We start from the raw sequence: 15,808 nt of genomic DNA, 5'->3' as shown, positions 1-15,808 counted from the left end.
TCATTACAGACAAACGCAGCCGCCTGTCTACAGCCAATGTGGACAAGCTGACGTTCATAAAAATGAACCAGGCATGGATCCCACAGGATCTGTCCGTCCCTTGTCCAGATTAGACATTAACTACCTCCCCTTAACCATATATTATTGGACTCCAGGGCACTTCCTCATTCAATCCTATTTTTATTTTCATTTTACCATTATATTGCGAGGCTACCCAAAGTTGAATGAACCTCTCCTCTGTCTGGGTGCCGGGGCCTAAATATATGCCAATGGACTGTTCCAATGTTGGGTGACGTGAAGCCTGATTCTCTGCTATGACATGCAGAATGATTCTCTGCTAAAATGAAGCCAGATCCTCTGTTACGGGACCTCTCTCCTCTGCCTGGGTGCTGGGCCTAAATTTATGAAAATGGACTCTTACAGTGGTGGGTGACGTGAAGCCTGATTCTCTGCTATGATATGAAGACTGATTCTCTGCTGACATGAAGCCAGATTGTCTGTTACGGGACCTCTCTCCTCTGCCTGGGTGCTGGGCCTAAATATATGCCAATGGACTGTTGCAGTGGTGGCTGACGTGAAGCCTCATTCTCTGCTATGACATGCAGACTAATTCTCTGCTGACATGAAGCCAGATTGTCTATTACGGGACCTCTCTCCTCTGCCTGTGTGCTGGGCCTAAATATATGCCAATGGACTGTTGCAGTGGTGGCTGACGTGAAGCCTGATTCTCTGCTATGACATGCAGACTAATTCTCTGCTGACATGAAGCCAGATTGTCTGTTACGGGACCTCTCTCCTCTGCCTGTGTGCTGGGCCTAAATATATGCCAATGGACTGTTGCAGTGGTGGCTGACTTGAAGCCTGATTTTCTGCTATGACATGCAGACTGATTCTCTGCTGACATGAAGTCAGATCCTCTGTTACGGGACCTCTCTCCTCTGCCTGGGTGCTGGGCCTAAATTTATGACAATGGACTGTTGCAGTGGTGGGTGACGTGAAGCCTGATTCTCTGCTATGACATGCAGACTGATTCTCTACTGACATGAAGCCAGATTGTCTGTTACGGGACCTCTCTCCTCTGCCTGTGTGCTGGGCCTAAATATATGCCAATGGACTGTTGCAGTGGTGGCTGACGTGAAGCCTCATTCTCTGCTATGACATGCAGACTAATTCTCTGCTGACATGAAGACAGATTCTCTGTTACGGGACCTCCCTCCTCTGCCTGGGTGCTGGGCCTAAATATATGCCAATGGACTGTTGCAGTGGTGGCTGACGTGAAGCCTCATTCTCTGCTATGACATGCAGACTAATTCTCTGCTGACATGAAGCCAGATTCTCTATTACGGGACCTCCCTCCTCTGCCTGGGTGCTGGGCCTAAATATATGCCAATGGACTGTTGCAGTGGTGGCTGACGTAAAGCCTCATTCTCTGCTATGACATGCAGACTAATTCTCTGCTGACATGAAGCCAGATTGTCTGTTACGGGACCTCTCTCCTCTGCCTGGGTGCTGGGCCTAAATTTATGACAATGGACTGTTGCAGTGGTGGGTGACGTGAAGCCTGATTCTCTGCTATGACATGCAGACTGATTCTCTGCTGACATGAAGCCAGATTGTCTGTTACGGGACCTCTCTCCTCTGCCTGGGTGCTGGGCCTAAATATATGCCAATGGACTGTTGCAGTGGTGGCTGACGTGAAGCCTCATTCTCTGCTATGACATGCAGACTAATTCTCTGCTGACATGAAGCCAGATTCTCTGTTACGGGACCTCTCTCCTCTGCCTGGGTTCCGGGGCCTAAATATCTGAGAATGGACTGTTCCAGTGGTGGGTGACGGGAAGCCAGATTCTCTGCTATGGGACCTCTCTCCAATTGATTTTGGTTAATTTTTATTTATTTTAATTCATTTCCCTATCCACATTTGTTTGCAGGGGATTTACCTACATGTTGCTGCCTTTTGCAGCCCTCTAGCCCTTTCCTGGGCTGTTTTACAGCCGTTTTAGTGCCGAAAAGTTCGGGTCCCCATTGACTTCAATGGGGTTCGGGTTCGGGACGAAGTTCGGATCGGGTTCGGATCCCGAACATTTCCGGTAAGTTCGGCCGAACTTCTCGAACCCGAACATCCAGGTGTTCGCTCAACTCTATTCATTTACATTCAATAACAAAAAAGTTTAAGGGGTTGTCCCGCAAAAAGTATTCTATAAGTTTCAAACCAGCACCTGAATCTGAATACTTTTGTAATTGCATTAATTACAAAATTAGCATAGCCAGTGAAATATTCAATAAAATGTATCTGCATAACGCCACCTGCATTTTTTTTCTCATTCCTTTGACCTGCTCACTGAGAAGGCCGCACATGCTCAGTTTCATCCTACTGCCTCCTGAGCTGTGATAGGGAGATCATGGACACGCCCCCTTAGCTTCAGCAGAAAAGACACTCCCCTTGAGCTGCCAGCTTGATATAAATTTAGCAGAGGAATGAATGGGGAGATCTCTGGATCCATGTGAGGTACAGGACTGGTTCTAGATTTGTTAGAAATAGGTTGTCATGTACTATGTTATGTCATTTTTACATTAGTCCTGGGATAACCCCTTAAATGCAACATTGGCTAACTGCTAGAAATGAAAATAAAAAAACTTTTAAACCATATAAGCATGACCACTGCTCTGTTCAAATGATGGACACATGACACATGTTTTCATAGCAGATAACTACTACATTAATCAGCACAATGGCTGCTAAAATGTTTAAAAATTCAGCTAAAAAAAAATACTGCTGTCAGAATTGTAGGAAAAATGGATTACAGATAAAGCGGCAAGCTGGGCATAATAATTATTGCATCAGTCAATTAGTTCTGGATATAGGTTTCAGATTCTAATGGAGAACATCAATACTTTTCATTCCTCTAATCTATGAATGAATGTACTAAACATGTCAAGTTTTTACACAATGACAAAAACATCTTCTGTTTCACATGTCCAACCTGCAGCACTCCAGCTGTTGCAAAACTACAACTCCCAGCATGCCCTGATAGATAGCTGTAGACCACAGGGCCACAGGTTGGACATCTCTGGGCTACATGGTGCTGTACATGCATGGCAATAAAGAAAATGCAAGCTTAAATATGGTGGCCAAAACAAGACAAGATAAAATGTACTTAAAATAATCATTTAGATTCACTATATCATTGTTATTATGTTCCTTTGCATGCTACTTTTCTCTTCTGGGCTGACTAACATATCTTGACACAAGATGTATTAAATGTCTAGGATATAGAGTAGAACTAGTATAAATATTCAGTATTGCACTAAAAGAGCATATGTATATTATATAGGGTGTTCCCTGTTCTGGAGTTATCCACTACATGTATTTAAGGAACATTGGAGGTAATAGGTCTGGCCAGATGTGGCTGATCAACAAGGCTTCCATTTGTAAAGGTGTTGTCTTTAGGCTATTATTAATCTATAATAAACACTACTCCCAGTGGTGACCCAACCACAGGGGAACATGAGGCTTGATAACAGTGCCATATAAATTGATGATGGGCTCGGCAACATGTGCAGACCCACGTGGATCGGTGCTGAACCAGTAGCCCAGTCTGTCACTGCATGTTCAATGGTGGCTTGCAGAACATCTGATGATTTTTCTGCCCTTGGTTAAAGGTTATCCACCTGGATTCATCTTGACATCATTCTATCTTACTATCAGAGGAGTTCCAGGCTACTCTGGAAACAAATTCATTGGGGGGCCATTTTCCCATATAGGGATGCCCTTATCAAGTTTATTGCTGCATTTTTAAAGAAGTGGAGAGCTAGATTAGATACTAGGGATTATTCTTCTCCCAACCAAGGGTCCTGCTTAAAAGGAGCATGGGATGGTATATAAAACATGACTGAACTAGGGTAAAAGGGTTTTGTAAAGTTTACCATATACATTTTGTAAGACATGTTTGTATTATTTATGTGTATACCTTTGAAAGGTAGGTTTTAACTACATAGAATAAAAGTTATGTTTTAAAGGGAGTCTGTCACCAGTTCTATGGTGTCCTAACTAAGGGCACTAACTAAAAAATAACAGATTCCCTTAGTAAAATGCTGAATCACTTTCTTAATTACCCTGCTGGTCAGCCAAAATCTTGTATTGAACAGCATCAGTGCATAATGATGAGTCCCGAATGTTCATGGAAAGTTCAGATGGGGCAGCACAAAATTGGTGACAGAGTCCCTTTTAATACTCTGTCTCCTCGATAGATAAAATCATTATACACACAGCACAGTCATTTGGTTTTGATAGGTTTTTAGTTTATCATGAGGGTATTATTTTAAGTACATTTTGCTTGAACCTGCACCGTGGGAGTACTTTGTGTAAAATTTATAAAATTTCACATATTGTTTGTTAAATTTGTTACATCTTTAAACTTCACACTTTTTCCTATCAATGCTACTACTGTTTTTCTATGGAACCTCCCGTCTACAATGTAGCGACTTTGTGAATTGTTAAAAGTGTCAGTGATAAATCGGGAGTAAAGCTGTTTAGCTTAGTTAACCACACGCACTTCTCCACCCATTTTTCAAAACTGGAGTGATTAATGTAAAAATTCAAAAAAATTTGTGTAAAACATTTTGCACGCAATTTGTGCAAAATGCTCCAAAAAGTCGCAAAGCCTTATTTTGCAATTTTTTGAAGCAAGAATAGTGGTGTGCAGGGCCTGGCAAATTCTCCCCACCCTCATAATGTTTAAAAAATAAGTTTTGTCTGAATCATGAAACAAATTGAATCTTTTAAATAAATTGTTCATCATTTTATTAAATTGGATAAATGTTTTAAAATATTTACAGTCTTGATTTAGAAATGTTACTTTCTGTTATTTTTTTAATTTGTATGCTAGTTTAGACAGGAACCATCTTTATTCTAAGTGTTATTTCTACATGTTTGATTTTTCAGAAATACTGTTTGTGTTTTCAAGCAGTAATATCATGAAGTAGAGCACTAATAGGTGTAAGTTTTTGGACCATGATGCAAAATCCTTAACAGTGTTTCCTAACTTTATATGCCATTTTTTGTTCCAGCAACCTCTTCTTTTTATAGGAACTATTCAGCCATCTTCATAGATCGTAAGCTCTTGAGAGCAGGGCCCTGTTGTATATTAGCCAGTTACTTTTCTTTTTTGTATATGAACCCTATGAATTTGTAAAGCCCTGCAGAATATGGTGGCACTGTATAAATACATATTATTATTATTATTATTATTATTATTATCTTAGCCAACAGTTCCCCTTTATTACTGCAACCTCTTATACCTCTAAAAACAAATATAGTAATATTACTGAACATACATTGTTATTCTTATTTCATGAAGCATATTATATTGCACATATTAATATCCCACTACAAGTATAACAAATACAGGATAGCACTATAAAGATTGTCACATCTCAGCAATAAATGGGCAACGTGAAGTAACAGCATAAGAATAATTATGGTACATGGATTGCAAACACAACAGTCACCATTATTTTATACTGAATTTGTTAGATGACTCATACTGCATCATCATCCATGTATAGTATGGTGCGCGTCAACATACGAGAGGTAACAATATTTACTCATAAAATAGCTTACATTCTGTACTAGCCAAGTAGCAAAATACCCCTTACTTTACATTTTAAAACACCCGATTAGACACAATTTTATTTTATATAATACTTAAAGAACTTTAGTAGACTATACTTACAGGTAGTCCAGGGGGTCCAGGTCTGCCTGGAGGACCTTCACTTCCCTGTAAGAAAGGACAAGAAAAAGCATTAACGAGGAACTCTCTTGGGTTTTTACCTTGGTGGCATATCCTTAGCATAGTCATCAATATCAGATTGGTGAGGTCTGATCACCAGCATCATCATTAATCAGCTGGAAATAGATCTTAAAACCACACAATTATGTCCACTGTGTAGTGGATGGAGCTGATTACTGCAGTGCTGCTTATATTTCAATGGGAGCACTGCTACAGTAAACAGCTCCATCCACTAAAAATCCTGGAGAACCCCTTTAACATCAATAAATAACATTTGAAAGAAGTTCATAAATGTTACTACCACAATACAAACTGCTTACCTCCTCAACAAATTTTTCTGCCCTCACCACATGTAATGCAATGGACAACAACTACAGGGAGTGCAGAATTATTAGGCAAGTTGTATTTTTGAGGATTAATTTTATTATTGAACAACAACCATGTTCTCAATGAACCCAAAAAACTCATTAATATCAAAGCTGAATATTTTTGGAAGTAGTTTTTAGTTTGTTTTTAGTTTTAGCTATTTTAGGGAGATATCTGTGTGTGCAGGTGACTATTACTGTACATAATTATTAGGCAACTTAACAAAAAACAAATATATACCCATTTCAATTATTTATTTTTACCAGTGAAACCAATATAACATCTAAACATTCACAAATATACATTTCTGACATTCAAAAACAAAACAAAAACAAATCAGTGACCAATATAGCCACCTTTCTTTGCAAGGACACTCAAAAGCCTACCATCCATGGATTCTGTCAGTGTTTTGATCTGTTCACCATCAACATTGCGTGCAGCAGCAACCACAGCCTCCCAGACACTGTTCAGAGAGGTGTACTGTTTCCCCTCCTTGTAAATCTCACATTTGATGATGGACCACAGGTTCTCAATGGGGTTCAGATCAGGTGAACAAGGAGGCCATGTCATTAGATTTTCTTCTTTTATACCCTTTCTTGCCAGCCACGTTGTGGAGTACTTGGACGCGTGTGATGGAGCATTGTCCTGCATGAAAATCATGTTTTTCTTACCTTGCAGACTTCTTCCTGTACCACTGCTTGAAGAAGGTGTCTTCCAGAAACTGGCAGTAGGACTGGGAGTTGAGCTTGACTCCATCCTCAACCCAAAAAGGCCCCACAAGCTCATCTTTGATGATACCAGCCCAAACCAGTACTCCACCTCCACCTTGCTGGCGTCTGAGTCGGACTGGAGCTCTCTGCCCTTTACCAATCCAGCCATCTGGCCCATCAAGACTCACTCTCATTTCATCAGTCCATAAAACCTTAGAAAAATCAGTCTTGAGATATTTCTTGGCCCAGTCTTGACGTTTCAGCTTGTGTGTCTTGTTCAGTGGTGGTCATCGTTCAGCCTTTCTTACCTTGGCCATGTCTCTGAGTATTGCACACCTTGTGCTTTTGGGCACTCCAGTGATGTTGCAGCTCTGAAATATGGCCAAACTGGTGGCAAGTGGCATCTTGGCAGCTGCACGCTTGACTTTTCTCAGTTCATGGGCAGTTATTTTACGTCTTGGTTTTTCCACACGCTTCTTGCGACCCTGTTGACTATTTTGAATGAAACGCTTGATTGTTCGATGATCACGCTTCAGAAGCTTGCAATTTTAAGAGTGCTGCATCCCTCTGCAAGATATCTCACTATTTTTGACTTTTCTGAGCCTGTCAAGTCCTTCTTTTGACCCATTTTGCCAAAGGAAAGGAAGTTGCCTAATAATTATGCACACCTGATATAGGGTGTTGATGTCATTAGACCACACCCCTTCTCATTACAGAGATGCACATCACCTAATATGCTTAATTGGTAGTAGGCCTTCGAGCCTATACAGCTTGGAGTAAGACAACATGCATAAAGAGGATGATGTGGTCAAAATACTCATTTGCCTAATAATTCTGCACGTAGTATATTTAATTACTGTTATCAGAGATCTGTATATGGAAATATGATGAATTCTCTGCTACCCTGATGGCAAAAGGCAAAAATGAATGGTGAGCAATCTGGCTGCCAGGCTCAGTGGGAGGAATGGAGTAATATCTGTGAGGACTGCTGCCATTCTTATTTGGCCAGGACTGTTGGAAAACATTTTTAAAGAAGAGATGTACATTAATGTTTTAAGCAGGTTACCCAGGACTTCATCCCTGGACCAAAACCCTTCCAGTCCACCAAATAGTAGTTTCTTCTTCCAACTATTTTCACCTCCAGGATGCTATTCACCTCAAACTTTCAGAACTGACTGGAGCGGGGACAGCTACAGGGGATTTGGAATAGCGATTTAGCACCAAGAAAAGGGACACAAGAATGGATTTGAGAGATACAAAGGAAAACTCCAAATGGACCCTGAAAGCAAGGGGGATTTGTAAAAGGGTATCTTTACGCTGATATTCCTAAAGGAGAACAAGGCCGTCTCCCAGAGATAGGTGCAGTGGGAATCTGCCTCTTTTGTAAGCAGACCTCTTCCCTTGGTCAAGGAAGTCAGTACAAAATTAAAATGGGCAAAAAACTGTGACCACCAGGCCTGAAAAAGTTTGAAACGTTGAGCCGGCTGAAGAAAAGTCAGATTTTTATCATCAGTGTCGACGATGACAGGATAACACCCTCCAGGGCGTGTTGATGCTCTTCCATGACCAATTTAACAGCAAGAATTGTTCTGTTCCCTGGGAGTAATTTTGTTCTGCTGGCAAGAACAGAATCACAGCTGAGGAGACCTGCGTGAGGTACAAATCCACAGTCTCAGCCTCTGGTATCCATTTCCTTGTGTTCATCCTCTTCTGGGTAAGAGCAGATATAGCAGTGGTGATAGTAGAAAAATGACGAATGAATTACTAGTAGCAATTGGCAAAGAAGAGGAACTGCTGTATGTCTCTCAGACCCATAATACGAGGCTAGTCGAGAACATTGTTGACAAATGAAATAGCATTGCATTGCAGAGGAAAAAGGGCATGACGCGATATTCGTCATAGTCACTGGTGTTAAAAGTGGTCTTCCACTCATCACCTTCTTGAATGCAGATCAAGTTTTAAGCCTCTCTGAAACCAGATTTCCTGAACATCCAGATTCTGTCAAAAAGATCTGGGTTTAGAGAACTAGAGGGTACCTGTTTGCCAATGATAAAGCGATCTTTTTAGGACAGGAACCTTCACTAAATACTACCTTTTCTGGTGCAACACTGGCACAAATAATTCCGTACAAAACATATTTGCCAAGAATCTCACATTTATTACATAGCATTAACACTTTCTATAGTGAGTATGGCACCATTGTATTTACTTGGTTATTTCTGTTTGCAAAGTGCCATTGCATTGTGTTTGTTTTTGCTTTTGTTCTTACAGACATGGCAATGTGAACCAGTGCATTGGAATGTGCTGACTAACCCCCACTTTTTTTTTTTTTTTCTTGCAGTATGCCGTGGAGGTGTGGCAGACTCCATTGGTCCTGTACTCCTGACTAACCTGTCTGTCCCACAGGCTGATTTTAACCCCCTAGAATCCGGACCCATTCATTTCTATGGGACTGTTCACATGAGCTGTGATTTTCACGCTTCACTTATGCGTTGTGTGAAAATCGCAGCATGTTCTATATTCTGCGTTTTTCACGTAACGCAGGCCCCATAGAAATGAATGGGGTTGCGTGAAAATCGCAAGCATCCACAAGCAAGTGCGGATGCAGTGCGATTTTCACGCATGGTTTCTAGGTGACAGTCTATTCACTGTATTATTTTCCCTTATAACATGGTTATAAGGGAAAATAATAGCATTCTGAATACAGAATGCATAGTGTAATAATGCTGGAGGGGTTTAAAAAAATGACTCACCTTCTCCTCTTGATCGCGTAGTTCCCGGTCTCTTCTTTACTTCTTTAATGATGAGCTGTGGGCTAAAGGACCTGTGGTGACGTCAGATCACATGCTCCATCACCACGGTGATGAACCATGTGATTGGAGCATGTGATCTGACGTCACCACAGGTCATTTAGCCCACAGCTAGTAAACAAGAGACCGGGAACTACGCGATCAAGAGGAGAAGGTGAGTTAATTTTTTTATTTTTTTAACCCCTCCAGTGATAACTTTAAAATGCTTTCACTTATTCAAGCCATTCTGAGATTGTTTTCTCATCACATATTGTACTTCATGACCATGGTAAATTTGAGTCAAAATATTTCATTTTTATTTATAAAAAAATTCCAAATTTACGAAGAATCTGGAAAAATTAGCATTTCCTATATGTCTACTTCATGTTTGGATCATTTTGTAAATGCCTTTTTTTTTGGGGGGGGGGGGGGGGATGTTATAAGGCTTAGAAGTTTCCAAAACCCACTTTTTAAGGACCAGTTCAGGTCTGAAGTCACTTTGTGAGGCTTACATAATATAAACCACCCATAAATGACCCTATTTTAGAAACTACACCCCTCAGGGTATTCAAAACTGATTTTACTAATGTTTTTAGCCCTTTAGGTGTTTCACAAGAAAATGGAAAATGGAGATGAAATTTCAGAATTTCACTTTTTTTGGCAGATTTTCCATTTTAATTTATTTTTTTCTGCTAACAAAGCAATGGTTAACAGTCCAAAAACTCAATATTTATTGCCCTGATTCTGTAGTTTACAGAAACACCCCATATGTGGTCGTAAACTGCTGTACGGGCACACGGCAGGGCACAGGAGGAAATTAACACAATATGGTTTTTGGAAGGCAGATTTAACTAGGATAATTTTTAATTGCCATGTCACATTTGAAGACCCCCTGATGAACCCCTAGAGTAGAAACTCCCAAAAATGACCCCATTTGGAAACTACGGGAAAAGGTGGCAGTTTTGTTGGTCCTATTTTAGGGTACATACTATTTTTGGTTGCTCTATATTACACTTTTTGTGAGGCAAGGTAACAAAATATAGCTGTTTTGGCACCTTTTGTATTTTTTGCTATTTACAATGTTACATCATGTGGAAGTTTTATAGAGCAGGTTGTTACGGATGCAACAATACCAAAAATGACTACTCTTTTTGGTTGTTTGTTTCATTTTTACACAATAAAGCCTTTTTGAAAAAAAATAAAATTTTTGTGTCTCCATATACTGAAAGCCATAGTTTTTTTTTTGGACTTTTGTTATGAGATGCTGGTTTGATTGGTACTATTTTAGGGTTCATATGACTTTTTGATTGCTTGGTATTACACTTTTTGTGATGTAAAGTGACAAAAAATAGCTTTTTTGACACACTTTTTATTAAACAAATGTTACAGTGTTCATCTGAGGGGTTAGGTCATGTGATATTTTTATACAGCAGGTTCTTGTGGACAGAGTGATACCTAATAAGTATACTTTTTTATGTATTTAAGTTTTATGCAATAACAGCATTTAAAAAAAAAAAAAAAACATGTTTTAGTGTCTCCATAGTCTGAGAGCAATAGTTTTTAAATTTTTTAAGCGATTGACTTAGGTAGATTCTCATTTTTTATGCGATGAGATGACTGTTTGAATGGCACTATTTTGGGGTGCATATGACTTTTTGATCGCTTGCTATTACTTTACTTTACGGTGTTCACCTGAGAGGTTAGGTCATGTGGCTACTTTTTTTCCCCCCAATTCTTCACTATTTTTTTTTACTTTATTTTGGGAAAAGGGCGCTTTTTTTTTACTTGAAACTTTTAAATAAATAAAAAATAAATAAAAAAAATTCACTTTCTTTTTTTGCACCAGTCTGGGACTTCAACTTTTGGGGTCTGATCTCCTTTACAAAGTATTACAATACTTCTGTATTGTAATGCATTGGCTGTAAGTGTATTACTCAATGTAATACACTCACAGCTTCTGGCCTTTTAGTCACAGGTCACACAGCACTAGGGAAGGGGTATGGGTGTCAAAGGGGGACTAAGTGCAGCTGATGGGACAACTCCAGCTAAGAGGGAAGGGTAGAAACAGCTCACTGCTCACTAAGCTCCCCAAACATCAGGGAGCTCTAATGAAGGGCTATAGATGTGTGAGGGGGGTGAAGGGGTTAACTCTGCAGATGAGGGGGAAGGGCAGGCTTATCCACAGCTCCGATCTCCTCAGCACTGGAGACTGAGAATTACAAGCAGCTCCGCTGTCCTCAGCACTGGAGAGAACTCCCCCTTCACCGCTGGGAGGGGGGGATGTTGAGGGGGAATGTCAGGCTGCAGATGCAATGTCCTCGGCAATTAGGAGTGTACTGCTGAAGATATAGCACACACTCTCAATCTCCTCAGCACTGTCACAGTAATGACAAAACTGAGGAGATTGGAGTTGAAACAGGCGCCTTTAGCTGTGATTAGTCAGTCTGGATTGACTGACCAATCACAGCAGTCCTCAGACGGGGACAGTTGTGACTGTCTCTGTCATAGGTGTTGTGACCAATCAGCTGTCTGTAACAGCTATTGTCACTATCCTGACGCTGTGTGTTTCCTCACAGTGACAGTTTAACTGCAGGACGAGAATGCTCGCCCTAGTGCCTGAAGTACCTGCTGCAAGCATTCTCGTCCAAGGTCCTGAAGGTGTTAATTACTGCAAGTATAAAGCTGCAGCCTGCTCTCCCTGCATTTATTGGAGGCCATATGGCACCAGGACAGGTAAAATACAGAGTGGGCTCAGCATGCATGTGGAACCTGCATTCCCTGAACATAATGGAGGACAGTGTGGCCCCAAAATAGGGATGATACAGTGTGGGGTCAGCATGCATCTGGAACCTGCATTCCTTGAATTTAATTGAGGCCATTTTGGCACCTAAAGAGCTAGTATTTAGTGTAGGTTTCTGTAAAAAAGAGATCGCCTTGTTATTGGTGGAGAGGCATAGATAATTCTGTACAAATGTATTTGCCAAGAATCTCACATTTATAATGTAGCAGTGGCACTAGTACATGGTCTATAGTGAGTATGGCATTATTGTATTTGCTTTGTTATTTGTCTTTGCAGAGTGCAGTTCCACTGTGTTTGTTTTTAGTTTAGTCCCATAGTCTTCACCTTTTAACCCTTTGTAGGAAGGTGCAAGGGTCCGTCATTGACGGAGGGTACGTGTCACCGAGGTTCCTGGCCTCGGTGAGATAAGAACCGGTAATTTTGTGTGTCAGTGGGAGCTAGTGCTCGCTGACACTGTTGTACTTCGTATGGCTGTAAATCCAATCCGGGCCGGTTCTTATTGGGAGCCGCCAAAGAGCAGGGTGGGTGGCTGTTTCCCCACGTCCAGGCAAGGTTTTGGGCTGGGGTTTAAAATCCCAGCCAGCAGCTCAGCTGGTGGTGGAATGATCCTCCAAGTGATAGTGGAGATGTGTAAGCTCTGTGTTTTTGAGAGCTGGGAAGATCCGCCATACTGCAAGGCTGGGCGTTGCATGAGAGCCGCCTACTGGGAGTCAGGCGCCCTAAAGCCTGCTGTGGTCTGCCAGGTGATTTATGTTATTTTGGGAACTCTTGCTGTGTGAACTAACACCAGGACCCTTTAAAGCATTGTTTTTCTTTTCTGCCTTTTCTGTGTGAATAAACACTGGACTTGTGTTTTTTCAACAGTGGTCTTGCCTCTGTATTGCGTCCGCTTACCCTGCCTACCAGAGCAAATCCCTACACCTTGTACAGGGAGTTGGAGTCTGCTACATGGGAACCACCAGGTTACTACCTCCTGAAGTAGTCTCTGTTCAGTAGATTGCTGACCCACACTGAGGGGTAAGGCAAAACTGTAGTCAGGGACAGGCCACGGTCAAAGCAATCCAAAAAACAATCCAAGATCAGTGTCAGTACAAAGAAAAAGCAGAGATCAGGTCAGGCAGTGAAGGGTTGCAACCAGAAACAGGAAGAAATAAATACACAAACAAAGACAATAATAGCACACCTTTGCAGGACACTAAAGTACTAGACATTATTTCTCTGGAAGCTCTCACAGGGTAAGCTGACTTAAGTACCCAGACTCTGCGCTACGATTGGACAGCGCTACAGGCAGGGAGAAGGAGACGCCCACGAAGAAAGACTCAGTCTCCTCCTCATTGCCCCGATGCTCAGAATTAGCATACTGAGCAGGAGATATCCCAGTGGGGCACAGCGTGGCATAGAAGGCATATTTGAAAAAATCAAGCAGGGTGGCAGCATCAGCGGGGGGTACCCCGCAAGTACAGGTATATATCTCCCTTAATAAAATCGCATGAAAGGTCCTTTTTAAGTAGCAAATTTCCACACTGAAACTTTGATTTGCATATGCATATTGTTAAAATAATATACTAATAAGCCTACAAATATTAACAGATAATCTAATGCAAGCAATGTAGTTTAATAGTCCAATAGTTATAATAGTTACAAAGGTGTTATAAATGTATTATTGCTAGTGCCAACTGAAGATATGACTATACCCTTTCTCCTTTGACCCCTGGAGGTCCTGGATGTCCAGTTCGCCCAAAATGTCCCTGTAAAAAATGAAAATGTTTCATTTATAAACAATAATAAAAGGCTTTCAGCAATACATTTGCTTTGAAAAACAGTTCTTTCTAGGTCAGCCTAACCCAATTAAGTCTCCCAAGCATCTTCTCTTCTGACTGATAAAACAGCTGCATCCTACTGATAAGCGTACAAACTGAGAGCATACAATGATGCCAGTGGTTGCTTTTTCACCTTGACAGATCAAATGTAAAGAGACCCTACCTGGTGTATGTTGATACAGTGACACATTCATTTTGCTGCTTCAATTGAAATCTGCATATCATTATCAATTTATTTTGCATAAATATCTGCACAGAACTTTGCACATGTAGAGCAAGTAGAAAGTTTGGATAATGGCTTATAATAGGTAAATAAAGTATATACTTGTTCATTGACTACATAGACTATATTATAGTGACAGTAAGCAAAAAGGTAAACATGTGCACAAAGAATGTATCAAACAGCTTAAAACTTTTAATTCAAATTATTTTAAAAAGACATACATCAGTTTTTTTTTTAGATAAATGATTTTCAAAAGGTAACGTATTTAGAAGGATAAAGAGTCAATACAATATTTATACCATAATCTTAAGAAATCTCATACATTTATATATTATATTTAATTAATTATATTTCAATTATATTAAATACATGCAGTTGAATTAAACAATTGGCTTTAAAATAAATGAAAATGTAGGTTAAATATAGGCTTATAAACAGGTTTATAGTTAAAGGAGTATTGCTATCTTGTAATTTCATGGTGCATTACTAGGATATTCTAGGGCTATCATTGGGGATCTGATCTTTGGGACCCTTGATGGTCCCATCAGCTATAGGGTGGTGCATTCACATTGCAGGGAACTGTCAAATGGTTGGAGCTGTGTTGTACTATACTTCCCTGCACCATAAGTGGCTGAAAGTTTAGTTGTGCAAGGAAATACTGTGAAGTGGAAGACATTCTCAAAATACTGCTGTGGCTCCTTAATTTTGGGGACTAATGAGAGTTTCAGCAGTTGGACCACCAACCATCAGTCTGTTTTGGTGTAGCATAGGATAGGATAGTATTGCTTTCATAATGTTATATATAGTAGCTGTTAAATTGAAGAACTTTTACACTTTTCACTTAAATATTGTAAAAAACCAAACCAAACTGTGTTTGTTCAGGCAGGAAAGGACAATAATGGTTTGAACAAACAGAATTCAGGGCTGTTTGAATGCAAAAGGGTGGGGGCCACTTCAGAGGACCATTTTTAGGCTGTGATTGGACATAATTTTGCCTAATTTTAAAGCTTGGAAATCTAAGCCATGATACATTGCATGTTACACCCTGATAAATGGGTCCCAGTGAGGGATCCATATAACTGCAGCTTTGACTCCTGGCTCGCTTTCTAAAGGCTATATATTTAGCTAGCTCACCTAGTTCTTTGATCTTAGTTTTATTTAAAAGCATAGATTTTCAGTTTTCAAACAAGACCAAGATATGTAGTAGCTACCCAGTCTGAGGTATTAAGGCCTAAAGCAGCTCTTCCCCCTTCAGTAGACTGTGATCTCAGCCAGTGTGGAGGAGGAAAGGGGGGTCAGTGGGGCCCT

General features: G+C 40.5%; 1 protein-coding gene across 1 annotated transcript in view; it reads right to left on the bottom strand.

Moving 5' to 3' along the window:
* COL19A1 (collagen type XIX alpha 1 chain) overlaps nt 1-15,808 on the bottom strand; it is a 280,859-nt gene that overhangs the window by 169,071 nt on the left and 95,980 nt on the right. Inside the window, exons 13-14 of the mRNA XM_044291116.1 lie at nt 14,152-14,205; nt 5,736-5,780 (exon numbers count right to left, since the gene is read on the bottom strand). Coding sequence (XP_044147051.1) covers nt 5,736-5,780; nt 14,152-14,205 — 99 coding nt within the window. The remainder of the gene's footprint in view (nt 1-5,735; nt 5,781-14,151; nt 14,206-15,808) is intronic.

Source organism: Bufo gargarizans, chromosome 4 (assembly GCF_014858855.1).
Source record: "Bufo gargarizans isolate SCDJY-AF-19 chromosome 4, ASM1485885v1, whole genome shotgun sequence".
Taxonomy (NCBI): domain Eukaryota; kingdom Metazoa; phylum Chordata; class Amphibia; order Anura; family Bufonidae; genus Bufo; species Bufo gargarizans.
This window is presented reverse-complemented; position numbering and strand designations above follow the sequence as displayed.